This window comes from Dicentrarchus labrax, unplaced genomic scaffold (assembly GCF_905237075.1).
Source record: "Dicentrarchus labrax unplaced genomic scaffold, dlabrax2021, whole genome shotgun sequence".
NCBI classification, from domain to species: domain Eukaryota; kingdom Metazoa; phylum Chordata; class Actinopteri; family Moronidae; genus Dicentrarchus; species Dicentrarchus labrax.
The window spans coordinates 11,736,378-11,761,294 of record NW_026136707.1 but is presented as its reverse complement, the minus strand read 5'-3'; the positions used below and the strand labels follow the sequence as shown (position 1 = coordinate 11,761,294).

Sequence of the window (24,917 nt, the reverse complement as noted above, 5' to 3'; positions counted from 1 at the left end):
TACCTAGTTACACTTCCCTCTTAACTCCTCCTCCCCCCCTCCACTACCTGGCATGCTCTTTCTTCCCTCCCCATCTTCCTGTCTGGCTCCTGCCTGTTTGACTTTGTGGATGGGGATTAGAGGTTACTTCAGTGGCCTGGAGGGGAAGAAACAAAATTTTTATGAAGGATAAGTGACAGGAAAGGAAAAATAGGAAGAAGAGAGCACATAGGAAAAGGCAAGACATACCTCTCCAGCTTTTAGAGGGTGAAGATTATTCACAGAATAATGTCTACATTAGGCTCAGACAGTCCTGGAGAGAAAGGTGATGTGAGGTTATATTAATAGTCAAAGATGTGATGGGTGGCAGATAGGTAAAAGCTACAATATGTCCAAATCCTGATTGTTTGATTCTATCTTTTTCTCTTATTTTCTCAGTAAATTAGTTTGAATGATGGAAAGGTGCCCGGGTGCACATGTCATCACGTTTTATTTTCCTTATGGCTGCCTGATGAAAAATACATTTCAGATGATATGAAATGCCACTGCTGCCACAACTATTTGGCCTGAGGCTAATATTAAAGATAAAGCAGATGGAGAGGAGAGATGGCATCAAGTTTGACAAGGTCGCTCTAAGGTCACTATTAGCGCCACAAAATACGGGCTGAATATTATATGGCGATGAGTGACTTTGTGCGGGGAAGACGCCGGCATCGTTAGCCGAGCTGCGTGGAGCCTCTGAGGTATGTGCCACATCCTCCCCTCTCCCGCCTCCTCTCCCCCTCCCTCCCCCCAAACACCCTCCCGCCCCGCCCCCGCCTCTCCAGCGCGTCGCATCGCTGAGCGGTGTTCAGCACGGACAGCCAGCACCGCACAACCCAGCGCAGAGCTCACCTGGCCCCGCCGACATATCTCCATTCCTCCCCTCCTTCACGGGCAGAAGAAAGTGTGGACACGACGGAGAGCCCCGACGTCACCATGCCAGGTAGAGACTGAAAAGTGACAGGTTCGGGTCGTGAGGAAGGAGGGGGGTGTAACACTGCGGGTGTGTTTGGGGTTGGCCTCTCCATCCGCGGTGAACACCTTTCGGGCTCGGAGCGCGCTCGGACGCACGTAAGAAGACGATGGACGGCTGGCGGCCGCCGCTGCTGCTGCTGGCTCTCCTCGCCATTGTGGGAGGTGAGTAACTTGTCGGTAATAATAATGGCTCCATCCACGCGCTTACGGGTGCATCGTCACCTTTGTAGGGCCAAAGCCAACCGTGCGTGTGTTATATTCAGGGGGTCTGGATAGGATTTCTTCAAAGTACTGAGGGAGTGAGAAAACAAAAGGAGCGGTTAGATGCTGAGGAGAGGCTGAGGTGGAGAAAATGACTCTTTCATTGCTGTGTCACCATCTTTCTCATAACAGCAGCGAGCGGCGACGGGATGATGTAGTGGAGAAATATTGCCCACTACCATATATTACATGCGCACAATGTATAAGCACCAGAAAATGCAACATAGCGATCATGATTGAAACGATATCCGTTTAAAATCTAATAGAAATCCTTTCATTTAGGGGTTCTGTTTAACCCAATATGGTGCGTTTAGATACCTCACTTTATAAAGTAAGACCATGTGGTATTGTATAACTTGAATATATGGACTGAGCCTAGTGCTTTATTCTTTTATTGGTTTTTATAGGGGGTGAACCACACTTTGGCAACAAATTAAATAGAATATGGCACATTTTGAAGACGTTTGCAGCATTTTAAAACACTTAAAGTAACCCACACATTGTTTTTGCTGCTAATTGGCTGAATATTAATTGGTGGCATAACACAACACACACAGCAGGTGTAAAAGTCTTTTTCAATCAGAATGCAATTTACAAAACATAAACCTACCCCTTAAAAGAGTCATTGTAGCATACCTTTCTTTATATACATTGAAGAGCGAGAGAGAGAGAGAGAGGGAGAAATGATGTTATTTATCCCCCACTTATCCCCCCCTTCCTCCCTCTCTCTCATTAACACTGAGGTCTTGCATTGAGTAGGCAGGTTAATGAGAGGCACTTTGAGCTAAAACAACTTCTACATCCTGTCATCAAAGGACAAATGATGTGTCATCCAGCAGTACGGGAAAAGCCTTCTGCCTCTGTGTAACAGCTTCAACAGATAAATGGTCTTTTTGTCCTCGCGGAGGACACGCATTGAGCAGATGAGTCTTATTTACAAGGAGCAAATGAGGTATGTGTTAAGTGTAGAGCTCTTAGGGTGTTTGGACATGTTTTACCTCCGTAAGTTGGCTCTAATTTGGTGTTAATTTCTGCTCAGCGAGGGTTTGCCCCAAGCAGAGCGTAAAAAAACAGATCAGCTGATTGGCTGAATTATGGCTGCCTTAATATTTTCAGCCAATCCATAGTAATGACAGGGCAGAGGCCAGCTCAGTGCCTCCAAGCAAAAGACTGTTTGTCACTGCCTTGTGTAACAGCACACAGATAACCACACACCCTAACACACCTCTATCCGCTCACACACACATGCCTGGCCATCTGCCTCGCATTGACTAACTGTTCATCATCACCCATGGCGACAACATGCTCCTGCTTTCCCACTGTCTCACATACACTCGTACTCTTTCTTTCACTAACACACAGAAAGAGAGCATTATAATCACGAGGACAAACAGTAACAGATCAAATGCTTTGACCTCCATTAACCTGCTATTTATCATGTCAAACACCTGCTCCAGACACACACACACAAACACACACACACACACACACACACACACACACACAAAGCAAACACATGTAATATTTTAATAATAGGCTTTTTAACTTTAGTTATAATAATACATTTTAATGACACCCACAAAGTGCTTTACAGATATAAGAACCCTGAGATATACGAACAGATGAAAGAAGTAATATCATCTTGAGATTTAGGTCAAGGCACTAACATGGACGCATTCACACAGCAAACTCACATATTATTTTAGTAATAGGCTTACGTTAGAGGTAAATACAACTTACAAACGTACAAAAGTGTTTTACAGATATAAAGCAGATAAAAATAAGATAATAAATACTCCCAAAAATTCCTCAAAAATATAAATTGTACAGCAGTGAAACTTAAGTTTAATAAGTTGAGGTCTTTTTGAGAAGAAGAAATAAAATAAAAGAATGTAAGCAAAAAAAAAAAAAAAACTACAAATAGAAATAAACTACGAACCAACAAATAGAATATAATGTGACAGGAATGTGTTCATGAAGCTGCTCTAAATAAACATAATATTCGGTTCCCCCAAGTGATCAGTTGTGTTGATTCATCATTCCTGAGTTCAAACAGAGGTATGTGCATTAAAAGAGCAAATGCTACCAACAGGAAATATCACTTTAAGTAGCTTCATAAGCAGTGGAGTACTAATGAGTCATCTTCCCTTAAGGGAGAAAATCTGATTAGCATCATCCTCAGAGACTATAAACTCAATCCACACACAAACACACTCAAAACACACATTTGAAGAGATGCTCACATGGTCGCTCATGCACCTGGAGCGTCATAAGCTGATGCTCCAGCTTATGGTAACCCTATATGGAAGCAACACAGTAACATTTACTTATAAAATGTGCACAGACTCAGAATCAAGTTATATTCTTGTGCAGTCTCACATATGAGGAGTGGAAGAGAAGAGACGTGTCTTCTTTTTCGTGCACAATACACGCACAAAAATACCCGATATCAGTGCAGATGTTGGCAGTGATAACATTATGAGAAAAAGTCATAACTTTACACCTCCAGCAGACGTATAATAATACTTTCTTACATAAGACTTTAACATACGCAGATACACAAACATGCACAAAAGGAGTCAGTCACATTCAGTGGCTGTGCAAGGACGCTCAAGGACATTTCACCACCTGTCTTAGACACTGCCGTGAGGATGTGGTCGTCCTGTTGTGTGAGGAGGATGTCTCCTGTCATTTCCCCTGCAGGCCATGCATAATAAACAGGTCTGTGGTGCTGAGTTGACCTGATGCAGGGGGTTACTGGATATGGAGCACGTTGTGCGACAGTCTCATCAACCAAGGACGTGAAGTGTACTTGGATTAATTTTCCAGCAACACTTCTATCGGCTGGATCTTAAAACAGGCGCGTTTGATGCATCCTCTTTGCATGTTTGCACACGCCATAATCTTTGTCCTCGACTCTATGAATGCACTTAGTGAATATCAACTAACCATTTCCTTGGCAGTGCTACAGTCGAGAAAGTTCTGCTCAGTCAGTTTAGCCTGTCATCACTTTCCTGCTGCACTGTTCCAACCCACTGATCCCTGCAGCATCTCAACCTGCACATTACAACAGCCCTCCTATTGTGTCCCTCTCTCTCTCCCTCTCTCTCTGTCACTTTCTGTCTTTATCTCGCTCTCTCATTTTGCTCCGTCTCTATCTCTTTGGACCGACTCCCAATACACAGCAGCATCAGGAGCAGATCAGTGGATAGGGGCTGCATCTGCGATTAGAAATGCGCAGCGGTCACACAACAGAGGCCTGAATTTGTATGTGAGAACGTGTGTGATTCCGTGTGTAAAACTGTGTGCTCTCATGTGTGATTTGTGCAAGATTGTGTGCGCCTGTGTGTGTGTGTGTGTGTGTGTGTGTGTGAGTCAGTGTTTGTGTGAATGAATGTGCAGCAGTAGTAGCAGCACACAGCAGTGTGTGGCCCTGGAGATTAGAGGGAAGCAGAGGGAGAGACCAGAGGTTTAATAGAAACTTAAGCAGTGGAGAAGAAGAGGCAGATAAGAGAAGTTAAGAGTTTTATTAAGAATATTTAAAAAAAGAAAAAGGTTGACTTACGTTGAGGCAAGGCTGTGGTTATGTTGCTCTTATGCAGGTGTGTGTATTCAAGATCTTTCAACATGTATGAAAACTATTTTATCTTACGTTTCGTAGGAATGATTTCTATCTGAAAAAGTAGAATAAAAATGCCTATCAACAGAAGTCGAGAGCAGAAAACGTAATGCATTTTTTCTGATTTTGATCAGGACGTCGACGAGATAAGGCCCAAATGTGACCAAGATCCATGTGTTTCTGTCAGACAGGCAACCTCCTATCTCTTCATACGCACATATTATTCTCAGGCAGCAGGCTTCGACCTGCTGATAACGCAGCCTCAGGATTTATGGGTATCCAAATAATTGCTCAAATAATAGCTGTTATGAGAGGCATTATGCAGGTCAAATGATGTATTTTATTGCAATGCCTGAAATATGCACCACTATAGTTAGAAAGCTATACCGTCTTTCATCCAGCAGCTGAGCTCCTTGGGCTGTAAATAATACAAATAAACCACACTTTATATCCCCAATATGAGGATTTCTGGACATTTTAAATCATAGCTTCTGACGGTGTATCTTTTTAACCAGTAACATTTCATCTCCATGTTCTTAAATTTCCACCCGATGTGATTTCAAAATTAGGGGAAACATTGTTTGAATATACCTTAGATATTAACATATTCAAACCCAAGATGACCTGTTTAACTGCACTACAACACAAACTTTGGCATCATTGCAAACGTTGAGATATTGACTATAATTAGAAAAAGGGCTTTGTAGGTTCAAGCTATAGATGTAAAATAGTATTTTTCATTTTTATGCTTGGAACAATGCTTGGCCCTACAGTGTCTGTGGAGGTTTGGAGGTTAAAGCCCTTTTTGTAGCTATAGATGCATTTTCACTACAAAGATATGTTTAAACTCTTCTGCAGTTGATCGGTTGATATTTTATCATTGTCTCTGCATGTCTGGATATTTATCAGGACTGTAACTAACAATTTTTTCATTGATTAATTGATCTTCAAAGATTCAAAGGTCTTGTTTTGTCTGGCCAACAGTCTAAAACCCAAAGATGTTCAGTTTACAATCATGTAAAACAGACAGAAGCAGCAAATCTTCACGCTGGAACCAGTGAATGTTCAATGTTTAATGTTGAATATTAGGAGGCTCTATTGGCAGAAATAGAAGTGAATGTTGGTATGTTTTCATTAGTATATCATCACCTGAAAATAAGAATTGTTGTGTTTTTGTTATCTTAAAATGAACCGTTTTCATCTACAGAGTGAGTGGCATTTCTTTCCTTTCAATGGATTAATCGATTAATTTGTCTAAAAAGTGATATTTGTATTTGTGCCATCAGGCTTGAGCCTATAAAAAGTCATGCTGATGGAATTTACAAATTCTTCTCTTAACTCACATCTTACTATACAGTCTTTTTATTTATGTCAGTGTTTCGATCTTTCTAACATTTAATCTTGTTTATTACTGTAAATCAATGTCTTTGTGTATTTGTTACTATTATATCCTGTTCATTTGTGTGTATCTTTTTCTATCTTTGTATTTAATCTCTACAAAACTATACTGGCCACCCTTTTCATGACTGTGGAGTTTGTTGAATTCTGGTGACAATAAAACTTCCGCCCGTGAGTCCACAGTGGGATGGCTTTGTTTTTGAAGTGCTGTGATATTGCGACTGGATGGACGATCAATATTAATATCTCAGTTCTATGGGCACTACAGAGACAATTGGGTGTTGCCAGTAGATCAATGGATCTCTCCATTATTGATTTGAGAACATTTCAGCATAAAAGGTCCCAGCTGCAGCCAAAAAGCTTCTTTGGCAAAGCGCAGAGAGCAGAGCAGAGGAGGGCAGAAAGCGACCCTACTTTCCCTCCAACCTTTTCTCATTTGAGTGAGCTGTATAAATAGAGATGATCACTGTAATAGTCTTAGTGGGATAATTCAATTTAGCTCTCGCTTCGCCCTCATTTTCTCCACATTTGTCTTGCGTGTGTGGACTGGCCTCTTAGTAGCTAATGCGCAAACAACACATGCTGTAAAATGTAACGGTTGATGATTTTATATGATCAAACAAATTAGTGTATACAGAGAAGTTATGAATAAGACCTACACACCTTCATCAATGGATACCTAAAGGAAGGAACAGATGTAGTTGTGAAGCAGTCGGACACTGAACATAGCTACCATCTCCTCTATTCCTGTTCTGTGCCACGGAGGTGTGTGTGTGTGTGTTTTCACATGCATGATGGTGTGTAACTTCCCCAGTCTAATGGGGAGCCCTGTTGAAATATTCATAGTGTCACATTAAGTTTGCAATATTTGCACTGGAAAACAACCAGAATACAACCTGAGCTACCTGCAACATTACAACCACTCAGCACGGCCTTTAGCATGACAGAGCGTCGTATGTGGAGACAGAGAAAGAGAGAGATCAGTCTTCGCTTAGTAGCATTAGTAAAGTGTTGAAAATGAGCAGCTGGGTTAACATGTTTGTGCAGTGATCAGGCTGGAGTGTGTGGGTATTTCTTTGCAGTCCTGAGATAAGAAAAACCAGAATAGACCAAAACTCTCAGTTTGCGTCTCTAATTTGTCTCAGTGCCGTAAAATATTAGTCTAGACTTTCATCCTGTGCCCATGCATGCAAATACTTTACTAAAACTAAAAATAAGCAGGAAATACAAAGACTCAGAGTGGATATGTCAGCCAAGACTGCACAGTCCTCTGAAAGTGTTTAGGGTTTTAAATCTGCATCTGCATTCAGATTTGCATCAACATCTAGTGGGATACCTACTTTTTAAGTACAGTAGTTGATGAGAAAATATTTAAAACACAGCCTATGTTACAATGTTTGGATCCAGTAAAAAAGATGTATGGAGCTGTTGCCAGACAGACACAAAAATGAAATACTTGTTCCTTGGCCTGTTGAAATTTGTCCCTGACATCAATGAAAGAAACAGGCAGTGGTTGACAGAGTTTGAATCAAAATGTTCTTATAATTGTACTTAATAGTTATTTTGCATCAAATCAGCTGAATCACTTTGGCCTTGTTTTTTTCTTTTTTTTTTGCTGCTTGTAAAGTTAGTCTTAGTCATCCTCAGTGGTCTTTGACTGAGGAGCTTTTCAGCACTGTTTAAAAAAAAAATCATCACATTATTGCTACTAATGCAACAATTTCAAACATAAGGTGAGTCAGCTGTCTCCTGTAATCAGGTTTGGTTGAGAGGCAGGGGTCAGTTTGTTGAGCTTTAAAGCAAAGACCTTGAATTAAAATCTTTTTCATAGATTTGAGTGCACATACAAATATGAATACAAATATGAAGAAAATATAATTTAACTTAACTTAACTAACAAACTGTGCTTACAAAGAAGAAAAACTGAATGTCATTTTGACAATTTAGCAAGAGTTTAATTTGTCATCCGGTTAGTTTGAGAATGAAAATACCATTTACATTATGAGCTGAAGGAAATGTAGACCTTCTCTGCTTTATCATTGTTTAAGTGAACTGTATTAGCTTTCTGTCTCATTCGACAGTGTTATTGCCTTGTGCTTCTGGGAACAATATACATTACTCATGTGGTTCAGACACATACAGTAATACTTATTTCCCTCATGAATATGGGCACACAAAAAGAAACACACACCCATACACACTTAAAAAGCAAACCAGTACTTGTGCACAATAAACAACCAGAATGCTACATGCATGTGCTGACAGGATGTGTATTGATGATGTTGGATTAGCGACGGAAGGGGCAATAAATGGACGGTGGCTGTCAGCGACGGGAAGATGGAGATAACAGGAAGGAGAGAGCGATGGACAGTCAGGGGAGTGAGAAGAAAATATGGACCTGCTTGGGTGATGGAGAGAGAGAGGGAGAAAGTGTTAAAAGAAAATGAGATGGAAGAGGAAAGAGGAAAGAGCAGGAGATTAAAAAAAGGTGGGGAGGCGAAGAATTGCGTGTTTAGTTTTACGGGACATGAATAGAGTCCTCATTGATCCAGAGACAGAGGCTATCATTCCTGTTCAGTGAGCACAGAAGCTACAGGGCGAGGGAGGGAGGGATAGAGGGGGAGAGAGAATCAGAGAGGAGCTCAGAGACAAGCAGAGGTTCAGGGAATCAGTTGAATATATTTAGTTTGTTTTTAGGTTTTTCTATATTCCAAATTCCATATTTTTACATCCCTAAAGCAACAAAGCCCAACATTTTCATATTAAATATACCTGTTTGCCTTTTTGATTGTATTTAGGTATCCTTCTCTTTTTAAAGCTTGTATGTTAGACGTCTCAATACAATTGATAAGGCTGCAACTAATGATTATTTTCATTATTGATTAATCTGATTATAATTTTATTAATTGATCAATCATTTGGTCTATGAAATGCTCATCACCGTTACCCACAACCTAAGATGAAGTCTTCCAATTGCTTGTTTTGCCCTCCATATTCACTTTACAAAGCGAACGTTTGAGAAGCATAAACTAGTTTGATTGATTTGGCATTTTTGCTTAATAAGTGAAGTGATTTTCTGTCAATTGACTAACTGATTTACTGACTTGAAAATTGAGTAATAAAGAAGGAGTAGCCTGGAATTGTTGGGGATATTTTATCATATATTATTTTGATTGTTTATTTATATTATCATCAGTCATTGTGTATAAGGACCCTTGTGAAAATGAAGGGATTTAACCAAAAATGTTGAAAAAATAAAAATTAAACATAATCGTGTGTTAATTTCCACCACATCAGCTTTGACATGTTTGTTTTCCCACACCGTTAATAGCCTCTAAAATGGCAGGTTTAAGTATGACAACACTGCTACCAAGTTAACAGGGAGCAGCCTGTGTTTATCTTCAGGGGGAATGTGTGAGGGAATTGTGAGAGGGAAAAGATGCAGCACAGGAGCGAGCAGATGCCAGGGAGGCAGGGAGTGAATAGCAGGAGAGAGAGGAAGGAAGAAGGAGGTGCAGAACAGTTGTTTTTCTCTATGCATCGTGTCTTTCAGTAAAACGCCTCCCCTCCTGCGTGTGGTGTTGTGACAGCTCTGCCCAAACTCAACCGCTCACACAGATATGGCTACAGATGGAGGGATGACGGACAGGAGGGAGGGAGGAGACGGGAGGCCAAGTGAGAGATGGGGTTGAAAAAAATCCAAAGCTACAAAAGACTGGCAGTTGAGGAGAGGTGCAACACAGCAGAGGAGAATAGATAGAGACAGTACACCATCACGAAGAGAGTGGTGGAGACAGAACAGATAGCGATAGAGACATTCAGACTGGTTGACTCATTCTTATTATGTCAGATCTTGTGAGATGTATGTATCGAGCTGTGCTGATGTGCTCCAGCCGGCAGTGATGAGAAATGCCATGGTTCAAAGGTTTTGCATTCTTAGTACACATGGATAGCCAGCTCTCAAATCCTAGCAGTGAGGGCAGTGGTCGAGCAGGGCAACTCTACAGTACTACCGATTTCCTGCTCTTGTACGATTATATCCGTTATGATAAAAGTCTTTCTAAAAAATACCAAGAGAGACACAGATGGCTCCAACATGTTTTGTCTCATGATAGAGGCAGATGATGATGATAATGTGTTCTCATTACAGGCGGCCTCGGGGCAGACACAGAGGAGCGGTTGGTGGAGCATCTCCTAAACCCAGCCCACTACAACAAACTGATCCGTCCTGCGACTAATGGCTCCGAGCTGGTTACTGTGCAGCTGATGGTGTCATTGGCACAACTAATCAGTGTGGTAAGTGTGCACGTCTGCGGCCTTGTGTGTTTGAATCTGTGTGTGTGCCTTTCACAGCATGAGGAAAAACCCAATATGATATTATTTAGTTTTGGTTACACATAACATAATAAAAAAAAAATTACATGTATGGTGCAAAAGCTGCACTAATGCTGACTAATGCTGGAGAGACTTGACATTTTCAAATCATTTCTTGAGTCTGCAAAAATGATTTGTATTCAGGGCTTATGGTTAAGGCTGAAATTGAAGTTGTCTAATGATGAAAATCCCAGGAAATCTCAAGTCAATCTCATAATCATTCGGTCCTTGGCCCAAGGCCTGATTGGTTTATCACTTTTCATAGAAATATATTCAGAGCATTTTGAGGAATTTAAGACAGACAGGCAGTGCTGGGAGAAGTATTAAGATCTTGTACTTAAGTAGAAGTAGCAATACCGCAATTTAAAAGTACTCTGTTACCAGTAAAAGTCATAAGTATCATTGGAAAATGTACTTAATGTATAAGTTAAAGTACTCACTATGCAGCCAAAATTGGCTCTGTTAGTGTTACATTATATTATACTATTGGATTATTATTATTAATGCAGTAACATGCTGCATCTTAATGTTGTAGTTGGCTGCTAATTGTACTAATTTTATTATATATACTGTTAGTTAGTGCTGACTAACGTATAACATTGTATTTATACAGTACGCTCATTATACGTTTTTTTAAATCTTCATTTGCAAAATAACTGGTAACTATCAAATAAAGATTAAAAAGTAAATGTGTAGCGTATCATAATTCAAGTAATTCTGAATTGTATTCAAATGTGCTTAGTGTTGCTGCAAATAAACTCAAGAATAAGGGTAAAATCACTGAAACATTTATGTAAGTTAAAGGTGGTTTTGGAGATCAGATCCTTCTGATGTCATTATGGTTATCTTTACATTAGCTTGAAGACTTTTACAAACTGGGGGTCATGGAGTTTGAACATGAGCATTTCCCAAGCGGGGAGGCTTTAATGAAAGATGCTATCAAAGTGCATAAAGCAAAGGATCCGGTGTTTTTGTAGTTTGACTCTTTTTATGTCATTAAAAACAAATCTGTCACACACATCCTTTAACTCTCTTCTTCAATTTTATTTTATTTTATTTATAACAGAAGTTATCTCAGGACACTTTTCAAATAGAGCAGGGCTAGACTGTACTTCTACTTGTTGGAAGTGCTACTGAATCATTTAATCATAGTTTGTAATGTATATGTCTTCTTTTTCTGCAGCACGAAAGAGAACAGGTGATGACCACCAACGTCTGGCTAACACAGGTGAGACTTTGCACTTGTACTCTCCTCATCTTACCATCCTAACAAAAAAAAGGAGGCACAGAGAAAAAAAGACTATAAGATTATTACATTTAAATGTATTTAATTATTTTTTGATTATCTATCTATCAATCTATCAATCTATCTATCTATCTATTGCTATGATATACTACATTATACACTACACATGATTTACATTATATAATCATAGGCCACAGTGGTATTACACCAGTAGATTGTAGCATATGAGCAGTGTTGCAGCTACTAGAGGAGAAAGATGCATCCCTGTGTTTCCTATGTTCCACTGGTCGTGGCTGTCAGGGTATAATCCTGCCTCCACTCATGTGGAGCAGCAGCTTTGAGAACTGACTGGTGAAGTGTCAGACAGCCAGAGAAACATCAAACAATACACGTCCTCGAAAACACAAAATCTGACAGGAGAAATATGAGAACTGAGTGGAAATTTATGAGCAGGAAACACAGATTTCTTTGCAGCAAAAAGACAGATGACTGATGATACCAAAAGCACAAATGCTGAACCCCTATTTCTCAGTTGGTGAACTGGTCAGTTTGTGATTTTGCATGAGGCCTACCATAACCTGAATAATGCGAGTCTGACTGAGTCGTGACCCTCTTCTACATGGTTGAATTTTCATATTCTTACAGCTGAGGTCTATAATGTGGTACAACATGGACTGTAGGTGTATTCTGTGCATTCACCCACACACCGTCAACATATGTGCTTGCTTTTGAGGGCAGGTGTTAGAACAAATTACAGCAACATATGTTCAATTTGGATGTAGATCTATATGTGGAACAGAAGACAGTTCTCTTTCTGTGTACAGCATCACCTGCATGGATGCTGCATTTTTTGTCAAATTGTTTATAGCTTCATGCATTTTTCTGTCATATGTTCACACACACACACATGCACATACACTTGCACCTGAGTAAGGTACAGTAGGATTTATGACATGTAACCGAGCGTAGAATGGCCATCAGTGCTGTATGGATCCATCGCTGAGCAGGGGAGCCAAGGACAGCTGTCCTGAGCCAAGACAAACTGTAATGACCATAATGCATCACAGTTACTGCAGGCGACCTAGCATGGACATTACCGATTCAGCATTGCCATAACATAGAAGGACAGAGGCAGACAGAGCTGCTGTCAGGGAACAGATGTTTCAGTGTGGCAATGTCATGACTGACCCACAACATACAGAACAAAATAATGTCTTGATATAATATCATAATTGTCTTTTACAACAGGTTATACAGAGGACGTGCGTGTCCGCTGATGCACATGCACACACACAGGAACAGCCTTATTGTAGATTACATTTTAATCATGCTGATTGGTTTGTGGCTGGGTATGTTTAAAGGACCATGCAGGGTCAGGGTGTTCACTCTCTCTCACTTTGGCTTATAGTTAAAAGTATGATGTAAGCGAAGAAGGAGAGGCAGCACAGGATGTTCCCCAGGCTCGTGTGGCTTGTAATGTGTCATATTGACCACCCACTGACCAATGGACAGACACAAAGACTGACAGATAGACCTTCTCCTCTCTGCTCCTGCATGTCTTCATGCTTTTGTGTGATTGGTGGTTGAGTGACTAAGCATTTTGTTTTTTATTGGCCCTCAGGAGTGGCAGGACTATCGTCTGACTTGGGTCCCTGAGGAGTTTGATGGAATGATGAAGGTCAGGCTGCCCTCAAAACACATCTGGCTGCCTGACGTGGTGCTCTACAACAAGTGAGTCACTCACTCACTCATCCCTTCTGTCCTCACTTCAGAAGGCTCTCAGAAGAGACACACAGGGTTATAAACATGCACATACAATTCTCATATCAACCTGATATTTTTTTAAAGCTAACACTCAAGTGATTTGATCCACCTGCCACCACTGTAGGTCACTTTTGATGAGAACATCAATTAAATGCCAGAAGTTTTACTGTGTAACACATGTCGGCCCGCCACACATGACTGAATATGTCTGTTATCTGCTCAAATCACTCATGCTACATTAGTAGACAGCACCTCCAAGTCTCTTGAGACACTTCAAAGATAGAGTCATCTGCATGACACGTCCAGATAGAGGCGTACATGTACAGTAGATGTACACAGACACAGTAAATGCGTACAGTTAATTTATAAGAAGCACTTGCACATATTTACACAAACTGCGATTTATTTTTGGGTTGTTTAAAATGTATATGTTTATGTGTTCTGCCTGCAGAGGTTCTTGATAAATAACTGTCTTTGCATTTTAATTTAAAGTCTGTACCCAGGACCATTCTTGCTGTTTCCTTCTGATCTATGATATCTAGTATAATTTGAATTACTCCACTCTAAAATATGCAGCTGTAAGTTTGGATTCTGCTGCTTACATGCCGTGCCTACAGTGTAGACCAACTATAAAGCAATAAGGGCCCCAGGGGCAAAAATCCACATCCACAGCTCCCCACTTTGTGCATTGTGTATGCAACCAGTTACCTTCAAGTTTCCATCAGGTACAGTGTGCATAGAAACCAACAAGTACTGCTGGAATACTTTTTAGTTTAATTAAACACCAGTGTATGTGGAATATGCACCATGGGAGCACAATATAAACTAAAATCTAGTTTTAATTAAGTCTTGAAACTATATTAGAACACTGGGAACACCACTGCAAGACCCACCTTAGTTGAAATTTAAAAGAATTCCCTGACTAAATTTGCCATTAATCAAATTACCTAAAATCATTTGGCAGTGAACCAGGGGCTTTTGGGGACCCTGGGCTGTTGTCTGCTTTGCTTAGTGGTTAATCCAGACTTGGGTGGTAAGGTCTTGGCGATATGGTTAAAATCAACCAAATCAAATACTAAGAAGTGAAAAGTCTTCACATGTGCAAAACCAGAAACTTTTCGTGTTTTTAATTAGGATTTACTCTCCTTACCTGCGTGCCATGTCGGAGGTAAGGATGTTGCAGACCACTTGTCTCAATGAAATGGAAACTGAGTGTCAGCCTACAGTATGTAAATCAGCTCATCAGAGTACAGTGATATGTCTGGCCTTCTCCTCTTTCCCGTCCTCACTCCTTACTTTACTAAAGATTAGAAGATCCCTGACCCACCGAGCTCTGGATAAAATGATCCTGTTAATCCCACGAACCCCAGGTCGATACGCTATCCTCCAAGTCTTCTTCACTGCTTCGAACTTTTGGCAGTTGCCTAAACGGGAGCATTAAGCTCTGGATACAGCGGCTAATTGTAAAGTCTCAATTTGATTTTGTAACCAAATTTAGTGATTGCTCAGTGTATTTTAGCAGGTGGGTCAATCAGTCAAAAAGTATGAATTGCCCTCTTTCGCGTATGTCACATCTCACAGCCATCACTAATTAGTTCTCTTGCCTTAACTTGAGTTTAAGCGAAATTCAATCTACAGCTTTAATGTTGTCAGCTGACTTGTGACCGAAGTGTCTAATTCGAGCTGTTTAACTCGACCCGGTCTGACCTGTGAGCCATGTTTCCTGTCTAGACTGCGTGTTCATCATGTTCCTTGTGTTTGTAGAAGCAGGTGTGTGTGACCCTGCTGCCCTGAGACACTTCAAAGCCTCACCCCTTTTACCTCCACATCAGTGTGTATATGTGTATGTTTGTGTATCTGCGTGTGTCCTAGAGCTCTTTAGTGTATTGCATAATGAGATGTGTCATGTTCCACAGCTCGGGAAACATGGCTGCTCATTACACTTTTGGTTTACAACATTTTTTATTTTTTTATTTAAAGGTCTGACAGTCCTTTTCTTTTTATGTCTCTCTCCTCTTCCTCTTTTTCTCTGTCTGTCTTTTAGTGCTGATGGGGTGTACGAGGTGTCGTTCTACTCTAACGCAGTGGTCTCATACGACGGCAGTATCTTCTGGTTGCCACCGGCAATCTATAAGTCTGCCTGTAAGATCGAGGTCAAGCACTTCCCCTTTGACCAGCAGAACTGCACACTGCGCTTCCGCTCCTGGACGTACGACCGCACTGAGATAGATTTGGTGCTCCGTGCTGATGTGGCGAGCATGGATGACTTCACGCCCAGCGGGGAGTGGGACATCATAGCCCTGCCAGGCAGACGAAACGAGAACCCAGCCGACCCCACCTACGTGGATATCACGTACGACTTCATCATTCGCAGGAAGCCTCTTTTTTACACCATCAACCTCATCATCCCATGCGTGCTGATCACCTCCCTGGCAATCCTGGTCTTCTACCTCCCGTCTGACTGTGGAGAGAAGATGACGCTCTGCATCTCCGTGCTGCTGGCACTCACTGTGTTCCTGCTGCTGATCTCCAAGATCGTCCCACCCACTTCACTGGACGTCCCTCTCGTAGGGAAGTACCTGATGTTCACCATGGTCCTGGTCACTTTCTCTATCGTCACCAGTGTATGTGTGCTCAATGTACACCACCGCTCGCCCACCACACACACCATGCCCCCTTGGGTTAAACTGGTGTTCCTCAACAAGCTTCCTGCTTTGCTCTTCATGCGCCAGCCCAGGAACAGCTGCGAGCGCCAGCGGCTGCGCCAAAGAAGGAGGGCCCAGGAACAGAGGGAGGGTGGGCGCAGCGGGGAAGCAGGGGCTTTGATGGTGGGGCTCGGGCTGGGCAGTGCTGGAGGGAACGGAGGGGGAACCACCACAGGGGTGTTCGGCAAGGAGGACAGTGACCCTTGTACCTGCTACGTGAACCGGGCATCCGTTAAACAGTTTGGAGGAGATCTGGGAGGTGCAGGAGGGGGATCCATGGATGGGTTGAACAGGGTGAGGGAAGGACGGGAAGGGGGATCTGGAAACCTGCCACGGGGGAAGCAAGCAACAGGAGGTCCTGCTCTAACTCAGGCCCTGTTGGCTCAAGCCTGTCCGGGCTTTGAGGAGGCTGTGGAAGGAGTACGTTTCATCGCCAACCACATGAAGAGTGAGGATGATGATCAGAGCGTGAGTATTATATTATCTGTATGTTACACCATTATAGTAATAGTGTTTGTTGCTCCTTATCAGAGCCCGACAATTGCTAGACTTTTTAGGGTGATTGCGACATTGATACTCGAGAATGATAAAAAATGAGATAAGAGTATATTGGCTTATATTCATTTTCTCATGTAAACAAATTATTTAAAGCTTCTATAATGAATATTTTTATGTTAACAAATCAAGTGACTACTACTACTATTGTGAAAGGTGTCACATGTAGTCACAAACCCACCGAAAATTATCATCCACTTCTGCATTTCCCCTCAGTTGTATTGTTTTAGCTCACTTATGGCCTTCAACCTTACCGTTTAAGTTCACTCCTGCAATTTTCATCAGCGGAATTTCCAGAAACTCCAAAAACACAGATAAACCACTGTACGCTACCTGTCCAGCACCAAGCAATAGACACAGTTAACAACTAGCTGGTGCACAAAGTGGAGCATTTAGCAGCCAGACATTTCTGGTTTTGTAAAAACCAAAACAGAGCTAAATGAAGAGTAAATGTCAGGCTTACATTCATCAGGTAGTCAGAGACACAAGATCTAGCGTTGCTCTGTAACTGATAGATGTGTAAATAGGCAACTATTAGATAACACATTCACCATCTCAACATTATAACCTGATAATGTCAGTGTTTGTTTACAGCTATTTGCGCTGCACCCAAGTGGTCAAAGCATCCATAAATGTAGGTTTAAACAACTAAACTCATAAAACAAATTTGATTTTTTAAGGTAAACACAAAACCACAAAAACAAAGTAAATTATACTGACTGATGATGCCGCCAGTAAATTGTTTACTGCTGCAGTTTACTGCTCGGCAATCTCTTGCCAAAATACACTTCAATACCGATATATATCTGATAATACCATCCTGCCAATGTATCGCTTGGTTCTTCTCTATATTAAAATGAATTATTATCTTGTCTGTGTGGGGATAAAATCATAGCATAGAGCATCCCGAGCCGCACAGATCCGTGCCAAATCAAGTTATAGTGACGATAGAGGAGTACAGCAACGTCGATTAGCTCTGCCATTTGAAACGCATGGGGGACTACACCAGAGCATAAGCAAAGGAGACAGATCTGGTGACGCAATCATACCCCTCTGAATATTCAACACAGACATGTAATTATAGCAGCGGCATGACGCTTGCATAGAGAAGGAGTACAACTGGAAAGGCGCTGCAATAGAGGAACCAAGACAGCAGAGTGAGGGTGGTATGTTTTATCGCTTTTCCTCAAGGTATCTTAGGAAAGCAGCCTTCTCTCTGAAAGAAACTGATACAGGAATTAACAATCCTCTGTAATACTGTCCATCATCCACATAGTTACCAACCCGTTGCTATGCCAACAGCTTTTAAAAATCCTCCCTCTCCTGGCACAGTGCATGGCGTGTCAGTCCTTCCCCCTCCCCCTCGTCCTCCTCCTCCCCCTCTCCCCCAAGTCATCATCACAGGGGTTACAGTGTCAGCACCCGCCGTCTCTCTGCCCTCCATCACTCTCTCCCTCGTCACTCCCGTCCTTCTCCTCCTCCTTGACTTGTGTTGGACCTCATCAGAGCTGTGTGGCAGAGCGAGTCTCTGCTCACATTAACCCTTCACCTCCATTAACCCTCTGCATAGGGAAAGGCTAGAGAATGAGAGGATGTGAGAGAGTGTGATTCTGCTCACCTTAATCTTTCTCTTCACCCCATACTCCCTCACCCCCCAATCCACAGGTGAGCGAGGACTGGAAATACGTTGCCATGGTGATTGACCGGCTCTTCCTGTGGATCTTCGTGTTTGTGTGCGTGTTCGGCACATTGGGCATGTTCATGCAGCCGCTTTTCCAGAATTACACAGTCAAGACCATCACCAGCTCGCCTGGCTGACCATTTGCTGGCAGCGTACACAATGACGGACAGCTCCCCCGACCAATCAGCACAGCAGGACAAGGGCTGGAGGTAGTGGGGGGGGGCAGGTCTTGGTTTTATTGTGTTGAACTGGAACCAGAACTGGAACTGAACAGCAATCACGCCCATTACCTTTATAGTAACGTTTTTTGCAACGAACAACAGTTTTTCTTGTATGAAGAGAAAAAGGAAAACACCATCATACTTATACCTGCAGTTTTTTGTCCATATGTTAAATGGACTGACCTCCCCTTTCTGGTGGAAAGGTCCCTCCCTGCTCTCCTCTTCAGCCAGTCAAGGAGCGAAGATGGTCTGATTTGCTCTTTGTTGAACCTCAAGGCAATCAACACTTTCTGCTTGACGCTGACTGCTTAATTGACACATGACATGCCCGCCTTCAACTATGACATTACTCATTCATAATATTGACTGATGTCAGTAGGAGCTAATCAGAAAGGGAAGGGAGGTTCATATCAAGGTTCTTATACATTTATTTTATTTTTTCAGAAATCCACTATGTCAGTGAACTGATTCAGTATATTTTATCATAGCATAGCGGCTTACCACAGTATAGCATTAGGAATATATTATTAAGATTTCTCTATGTGTTAGCTCATGCAAGGGTCTGTTGGTGGTAGAGAGGCTACGGTGTGTTGTATGATTGTATAGATTAAACAAGAATGTGATATAAACTGTATACACAGCCTGTTATGCGCACACTAACACAACATGTGTACAAGCAACAGATTGTGATGGAACATACATAGAGGGGACTTGAATTAAACAAAGAACCAGGTTGCATTATTAGATGAAAGTCAAAAGGATAAAGTAATAGATTATGCATGGACAGTTTTTTGCTTAGAGAGTTGTGCACATTAAGTAGAGAACAGCAGCAGCCTGCTGTGCCAGGGTGCACAGCTGCAGTGAGATGAGTCTAGCTCCTACGAAACTGAGGAATCACAGCCAAGATGGTGGATAGGACCTCCTGTATGATGGGCCGTGGTTTCTCCCAGATGGAGTATTTAGAGCTCAGTTGAGATGGTGCAAAGATCAGTATTGGAAAAAGTTACATGTACATCAAATTATATTGATAGAAGGATGGGAATTTTATCATGGAAATTAAGCTATTGTGAGTATTAATATGTAATTTCATATTTCAGTATGTAATGTTCAGAGCATATGTATACATGTATGCGTGTGTGTATGTATGTGTATGCGTGCCCCATACCCCAATGCATTATCACATCTGTCAGATACAAAGTTCAGAAGAGCATATTATATGTGCTTCCCTCCTTCCCTTCTATTAATCTCTGGCAACATCTCTCCAATTCTCTCCCCTTTATCTGGTCTTCCGTGGACACACACATTGCTGACATTTAGTCCAATTAGAATTACGATTATCTACATTCTCTAAACACCTATTCACGGCAGTTTTCCTTTTCATCATGGACTGGCTGATTTGTCTTATTTCCCAGGTTCCCTGACAAACCAAGCGAGAAGCAAAAGGTCTTTTCAGGCACGCAGGGAGTGGGGGATAAATTAAATTTTCAATAAACAAGAGAGAAATGACAAGAGGGCCAACAATGAAGTCGCTGGAACAGGCAATATGTTACAGATGCAAAATCATAAGCAAAAAAGAAAAGGTATATGGCAATAGCAGTTAATAGTAATGTTTTATGATATTGTTTCAGCTAAGAAACAACAGACTGGAAAAAAAACAAAAAACAGGATAATCTGACCACAGCAAGCACAATCCAGATAGTCAGGAGGACTAAGCAGGGTAGGCAGAGACAAAAGACTGTTAGTGTTGTTACTGCATAGGAAAGCCACTATAAAACTCTGAAAAAAGATGTCTAATCCTCAGTCACTGTCACTCGCTGTGAGTTTCCCAGGCTTTTTACAGTCGTGTGGCCAAGTCTGCAGCTCAGCTCAGTTCTGGACTGGGAGCTGCCTCTCTCTCTCTCTCTCTCTCTCTCTCTCTCTCTCTCTCTCTCTCTCTCTCTCTCTTTGTCTCTGTCTCTGGAGGATGGGATTACCCCGGGGGATCCCCAACAGATCCCGGACGAGTGTGAAAAGCCTATCAGAGACCTGTGGAAACTGTAGGCTGCACAGCCCCACACGGACAAAGTGCTGCTGTCCACTTTTTTTCTCTCTCTTTGACCTTTCCACTATCCTTCCTTTCTTCTCACTTCCTCCCTCATTATGCTCCCCCCATCTTTCACCTTTTCCTTCCTGACTCTCAAATCTGCTCCTGTGCACACCTTAACCAGTCCAATAAAGGTTGTAGGTTCAGATTAATCAAAGTATGTGTGGCATGTTTTTGCTCTCCCACTCACACACACACACGTAACCTATCTATAAATGACTGTATTACCCAGACTTCCCATTAATCTTACACCACAGGATAGAACGAAAGAAAGAGACGTTTCCTGGCTTTCTAATATTGAGGCTTGTAACTTCCTTTTTACATATTTACACACACATACACACACACCTACACACTCCTGCTGTGCTTTTTTCTTCTAGGAAGCAGGAATTTTAAACAATCATGGGTGTAGAGCCCAGCCAAGGTCACTTCACATTCTCATTATGCTGCTGTAAAAACAGGAATGTGGGTACAGTATGTGCCTGCTCATATGCACCCTAGGATTTGTTTTTGATGCAGAGGAACAGTGTGATGAACTTGAACACACCACAGCAGAGGTAACTCACTCATATCAAAGACACAACCTCTTATACAGTATATATCATATGTCATTAACATAACGTGGGTATCTCTTTTTCAGTGACTGACAGATCTATCTTCAATCTACATTTACCCACTGCTGGAATAAAGTGCTGTACCAGCATGTGCAAAGCAACATTAAAGGTAATGCATTAATCCCCTTTTAGAAATGCTGGGTTCGATTGAGGGCCACTTGCTGCCCCCTGGTGCCCATGGTGGGTTCTTACTCATGGTCTGCTGTGATAAAAGTACAACCAACATTGTCTTGTTAGAGTAAAGGTCACATTTATTCTTTCCAGGGAGAAATTCCTTTGCTTGAATGTGTTACAAAATACATGAAAAGAAAAAGAAAGAGAGATACACTCACATATTCAACAATGAATGACAGGCGTTGAAACTGATTTAAACTCTCCATATTTTTACATAGCAATAAATACAGTTTGTAGTGGATTGATTGGACATTGCGGACGAATACACAAACACCAAACATTTACTGCTCAAGTGACAATTAGAATTGTGTATGTGTATTTGTGCACGTGAAGTCCGTAACAGGATGTCCCTCACAGGTCTTCTCTCCTGTCTTAACTGTTTCCTCCCTGGAGCGTGTGTGGGTTTGCAGAGTGGATGTCTTTGTGCTGAGAGAGCGCTCACTATTTCTTCTCTGGCTTGTCGTTGTACTCCAGAAAGAAGTCGTTACAGGCCACAGTAAGAGCTCCGACCAGTATAATGAACTCGGTGAAATCTACCTCTCCGTCATTGTTGGAATCCAGGTCTCCCATCACCTTATCCACTGCCTCCTTATCCTGAGCATTCTGAATGTGTTGAGGATAAAAACAGAAATGTAGGCTGGATCTATTTTATGAAACTTGTGTGTGCATCTTGTAAAACCTAAGAATGTATCTCCTTACCCCCAGGTAGTTGCCGAGCTCTGTGGTAAGCATCTCCTTGAGCTCAGCCCTGCTCAGTGTGTATTTGTCGCCCTCGTTTCCAGAGTACTTGTGGAAGGTCTGGATCATGAGCTGCATGGCGCTCTCCAGGGTGGAGGCATTCTCTAAGTTGGGCAAAGACATTCTGGAGAAGGATAGAATAAGAGGAAGCGTGGGAGGAGGAGAAAGCAAGAGCAGTCCATGTTAGCTGCAAAATCTACTCTTTGGAGCACGGTCGACAAGTCTGCTGCAGATCAATACAAGTTAAAGACTCTTGGTTGCGTTCTCTGACACACACTCTTGTTCTCTGTTTTTTCTCAGACACAATGCAAGACTGGCAGATAGATGCATGGACAAACACTTATAGATAACTGAATCAAAGCTTCAAACTGATGTTCTATGTGGTTTTTAAGCATATCTATCAAGTGACAGGAGAGGTATTTGGCAGAGTCGGAAACCCTGCACAGCGTGCTCTATTTCCTCATCAGGAGTGTTTCCTCCCCGCCAATGGTACTGATAAGATTTTTCTACAGATAAACTGATCCTCCATCTGTTTGTTGCTTTTCCCCAGTGAGAGGACCTCTGGGAGTGCGGACATAGTCAGCAGCCGGACATGTGAGCCAGCTGATAAGAGTGAAACTCTAAGCTGGTAAAACAGCCAAACCAGTGGAGGAGACGTAACCAGGACATGCAGAGGCAACCTGATCTGGCTTTTACTTTAGTTCCACCGGATGGCAGAAAACACCGGAGACAGGTGTAAAGCCTTGCCTTTCTTGAACCTACATCACCTCTGAACTGTGAAGACTTTTCCTAACTGTCAATCACATCTTACATCAGTCTCTCCTCGTGGAGAGAATGTTCCAAAAAATGTTGGAAAGACATTTTTGACAAGCCCTTTTTTAAGATAAATGAAGTTCCATAACTTATCAGTGAATAAACAGAAAGTTCTTACTATAGTTAGAAACAAGCTCTGAGAAATACAGAGACACAGCTTTCAGAGTTGAAGTCTGATCTACATAATTTCTTACCTGAGTGGAGGACGAGTGGTGGCGTGCTTGTCAGTTGCAGAGAGAGAAGGCAAAAGCGACTGATGAGGAGGATGAGGAGGACAACGTCTTAAATACATCCCTCACTCCACCCATCCCACCTATCCCTTCCCCCTCTCTCCCTCCTTCCACCTGTTGTTGCTCCTCTCCTCCTCCCCACCCCCCAACCCCTTCTCCTCTTCTCCTCCTTCTTTGTTTTTAGCATCAGACACCTGCTGTTCGCTGAATGGACACACGAAGGATTCACCTGCCCCCATCGCACTGTCAGAGATAACATATTGACGAAAAACACTAATAGCGCTGTATCTGCCGCAAGACATTAGATAAATTGAAGTACGCATAATATGACCACAAGCCACAGCACAAATGCCCTTGTAAACTTTAAATGTGGTCTTGTTATTCTCAAATGTCAGTCTGCATGGAGATTAAGTAAATCGGAATATACCAAGAATAAATAGTGAGTTTGGGGGACATGGAATTAGTTTGCAACATTCATACTTTGATGAGTTGAACACACTTGCCCAACAACATTTTAGGGCACACAATGAGTTGTGGTGAGGTGACAATGACATATCACTTACTATGCTACTGCTCGCTATTCTGACAGTGGATTATCCTGCTACTACCCTGTTGTGTAACCATTTTGTTCTGCTTGTCAAAACAAAGGAAAGGCTTGGAGGGAGTGCTAAAATAAATACTCGACCAAGACAGAGATGAATAAATTGATAACTCTCCAAATATGTCTTGTTTTAAGCTGTATTGGGATATGTGTGGGGGTAAGATGTTTACCAGGGAGGGGGCGCGGGGGTTGGGTTGGGGTCGGATCATGCCTGATACAGTATCCGAAGGATTAGTGTAGCACCGATGAATGGAACCATCACACCTGGCAGCCATGCAGAGAAATCCCCATACAAAGACTTTACAAAGTGCACACAAAGGCAAACATGCTCTAATGCAGAGAGTAGGGGCACACACACGTGCACAAACAAATTCACACCTCAAGCTCCAAAATACACTACATGCATGCACAAAACAAAGGAATAAGGATCAACTGCAGATGCAAACATACTTTAAATAGTTCATCCAGTACATCAGACTTAAAGCAGTATAATGGATACAGTGAGAGGCGAAAGGGCATATAAAGTAAATGAAGAGCAAAAGTAAATGACAGAAACACATACAATCATCTGCACTTGAATAAATTATCTAAGAGACCATACTTATGAAAGCAAACAGCATCAAAATGAATGCACAAACTCTATAATTGTCATGAAATGTATGTTTGATCTTCCATCTGAGTGCATCTTCTTGTCATTGCTGCAGTATAGGGGGTAGCACGGTGTATATGCACACTTGTATGCACCATATGTGTGTATGTATAATGTTGCAGAATGGAGGATGGTGCACAATAGGAAGCGCATACTGTATGTCAGGATCTGGTTGCAATAGTTTATGCATATAAA

At 41.9% G+C, this 24,917-nt stretch overlaps 2 protein-coding genes across 2 annotated transcripts; one reads left to right on the top strand and one right to left on the bottom strand.

Moving 5' to 3' along the window:
- Window positions 1-793: 793 nt before the first annotated feature.
- Window positions 794-21,060, top strand: chrnb2 (cholinergic receptor, nicotinic, beta 2). The gene is made up of 6 exons (XM_051405942.1): window positions 794-1,158; window positions 10,425-10,570; window positions 11,832-11,876; window positions 13,516-13,625; window positions 15,703-16,831; window positions 18,584-21,060. Exons 1-6 carry the CDS (start codon window positions 1,104-1,106, stop codon window positions 18,734-18,736), a joined length of 1,638 nt encoding a protein of 545 aa, XP_051261902.1. The 5' UTR covers window positions 794-1,103; the 3' UTR covers window positions 18,737-21,060.
- Window positions 21,061-21,729: 669 nt separating this feature from the next.
- Window positions 21,730-23,549, bottom strand: s100t (S100 calcium binding protein T). Its single transcript, XM_051405960.1, has 3 exons — window positions 23,437-23,549; window positions 22,391-22,553; window positions 21,730-22,294 (listed from the first exon to the last, which is right to left on the bottom strand). Exons 1-3 carry the CDS (start codon window positions 23,532-23,534, stop codon window positions 22,133-22,135), a joined length of 423 nt encoding a protein of 140 aa, XP_051261920.1. The 5' UTR covers window positions 23,535-23,549; the 3' UTR covers window positions 21,730-22,132.
- Between the last annotated feature and the right edge of the window lie 1,368 nt (window positions 23,550-24,917).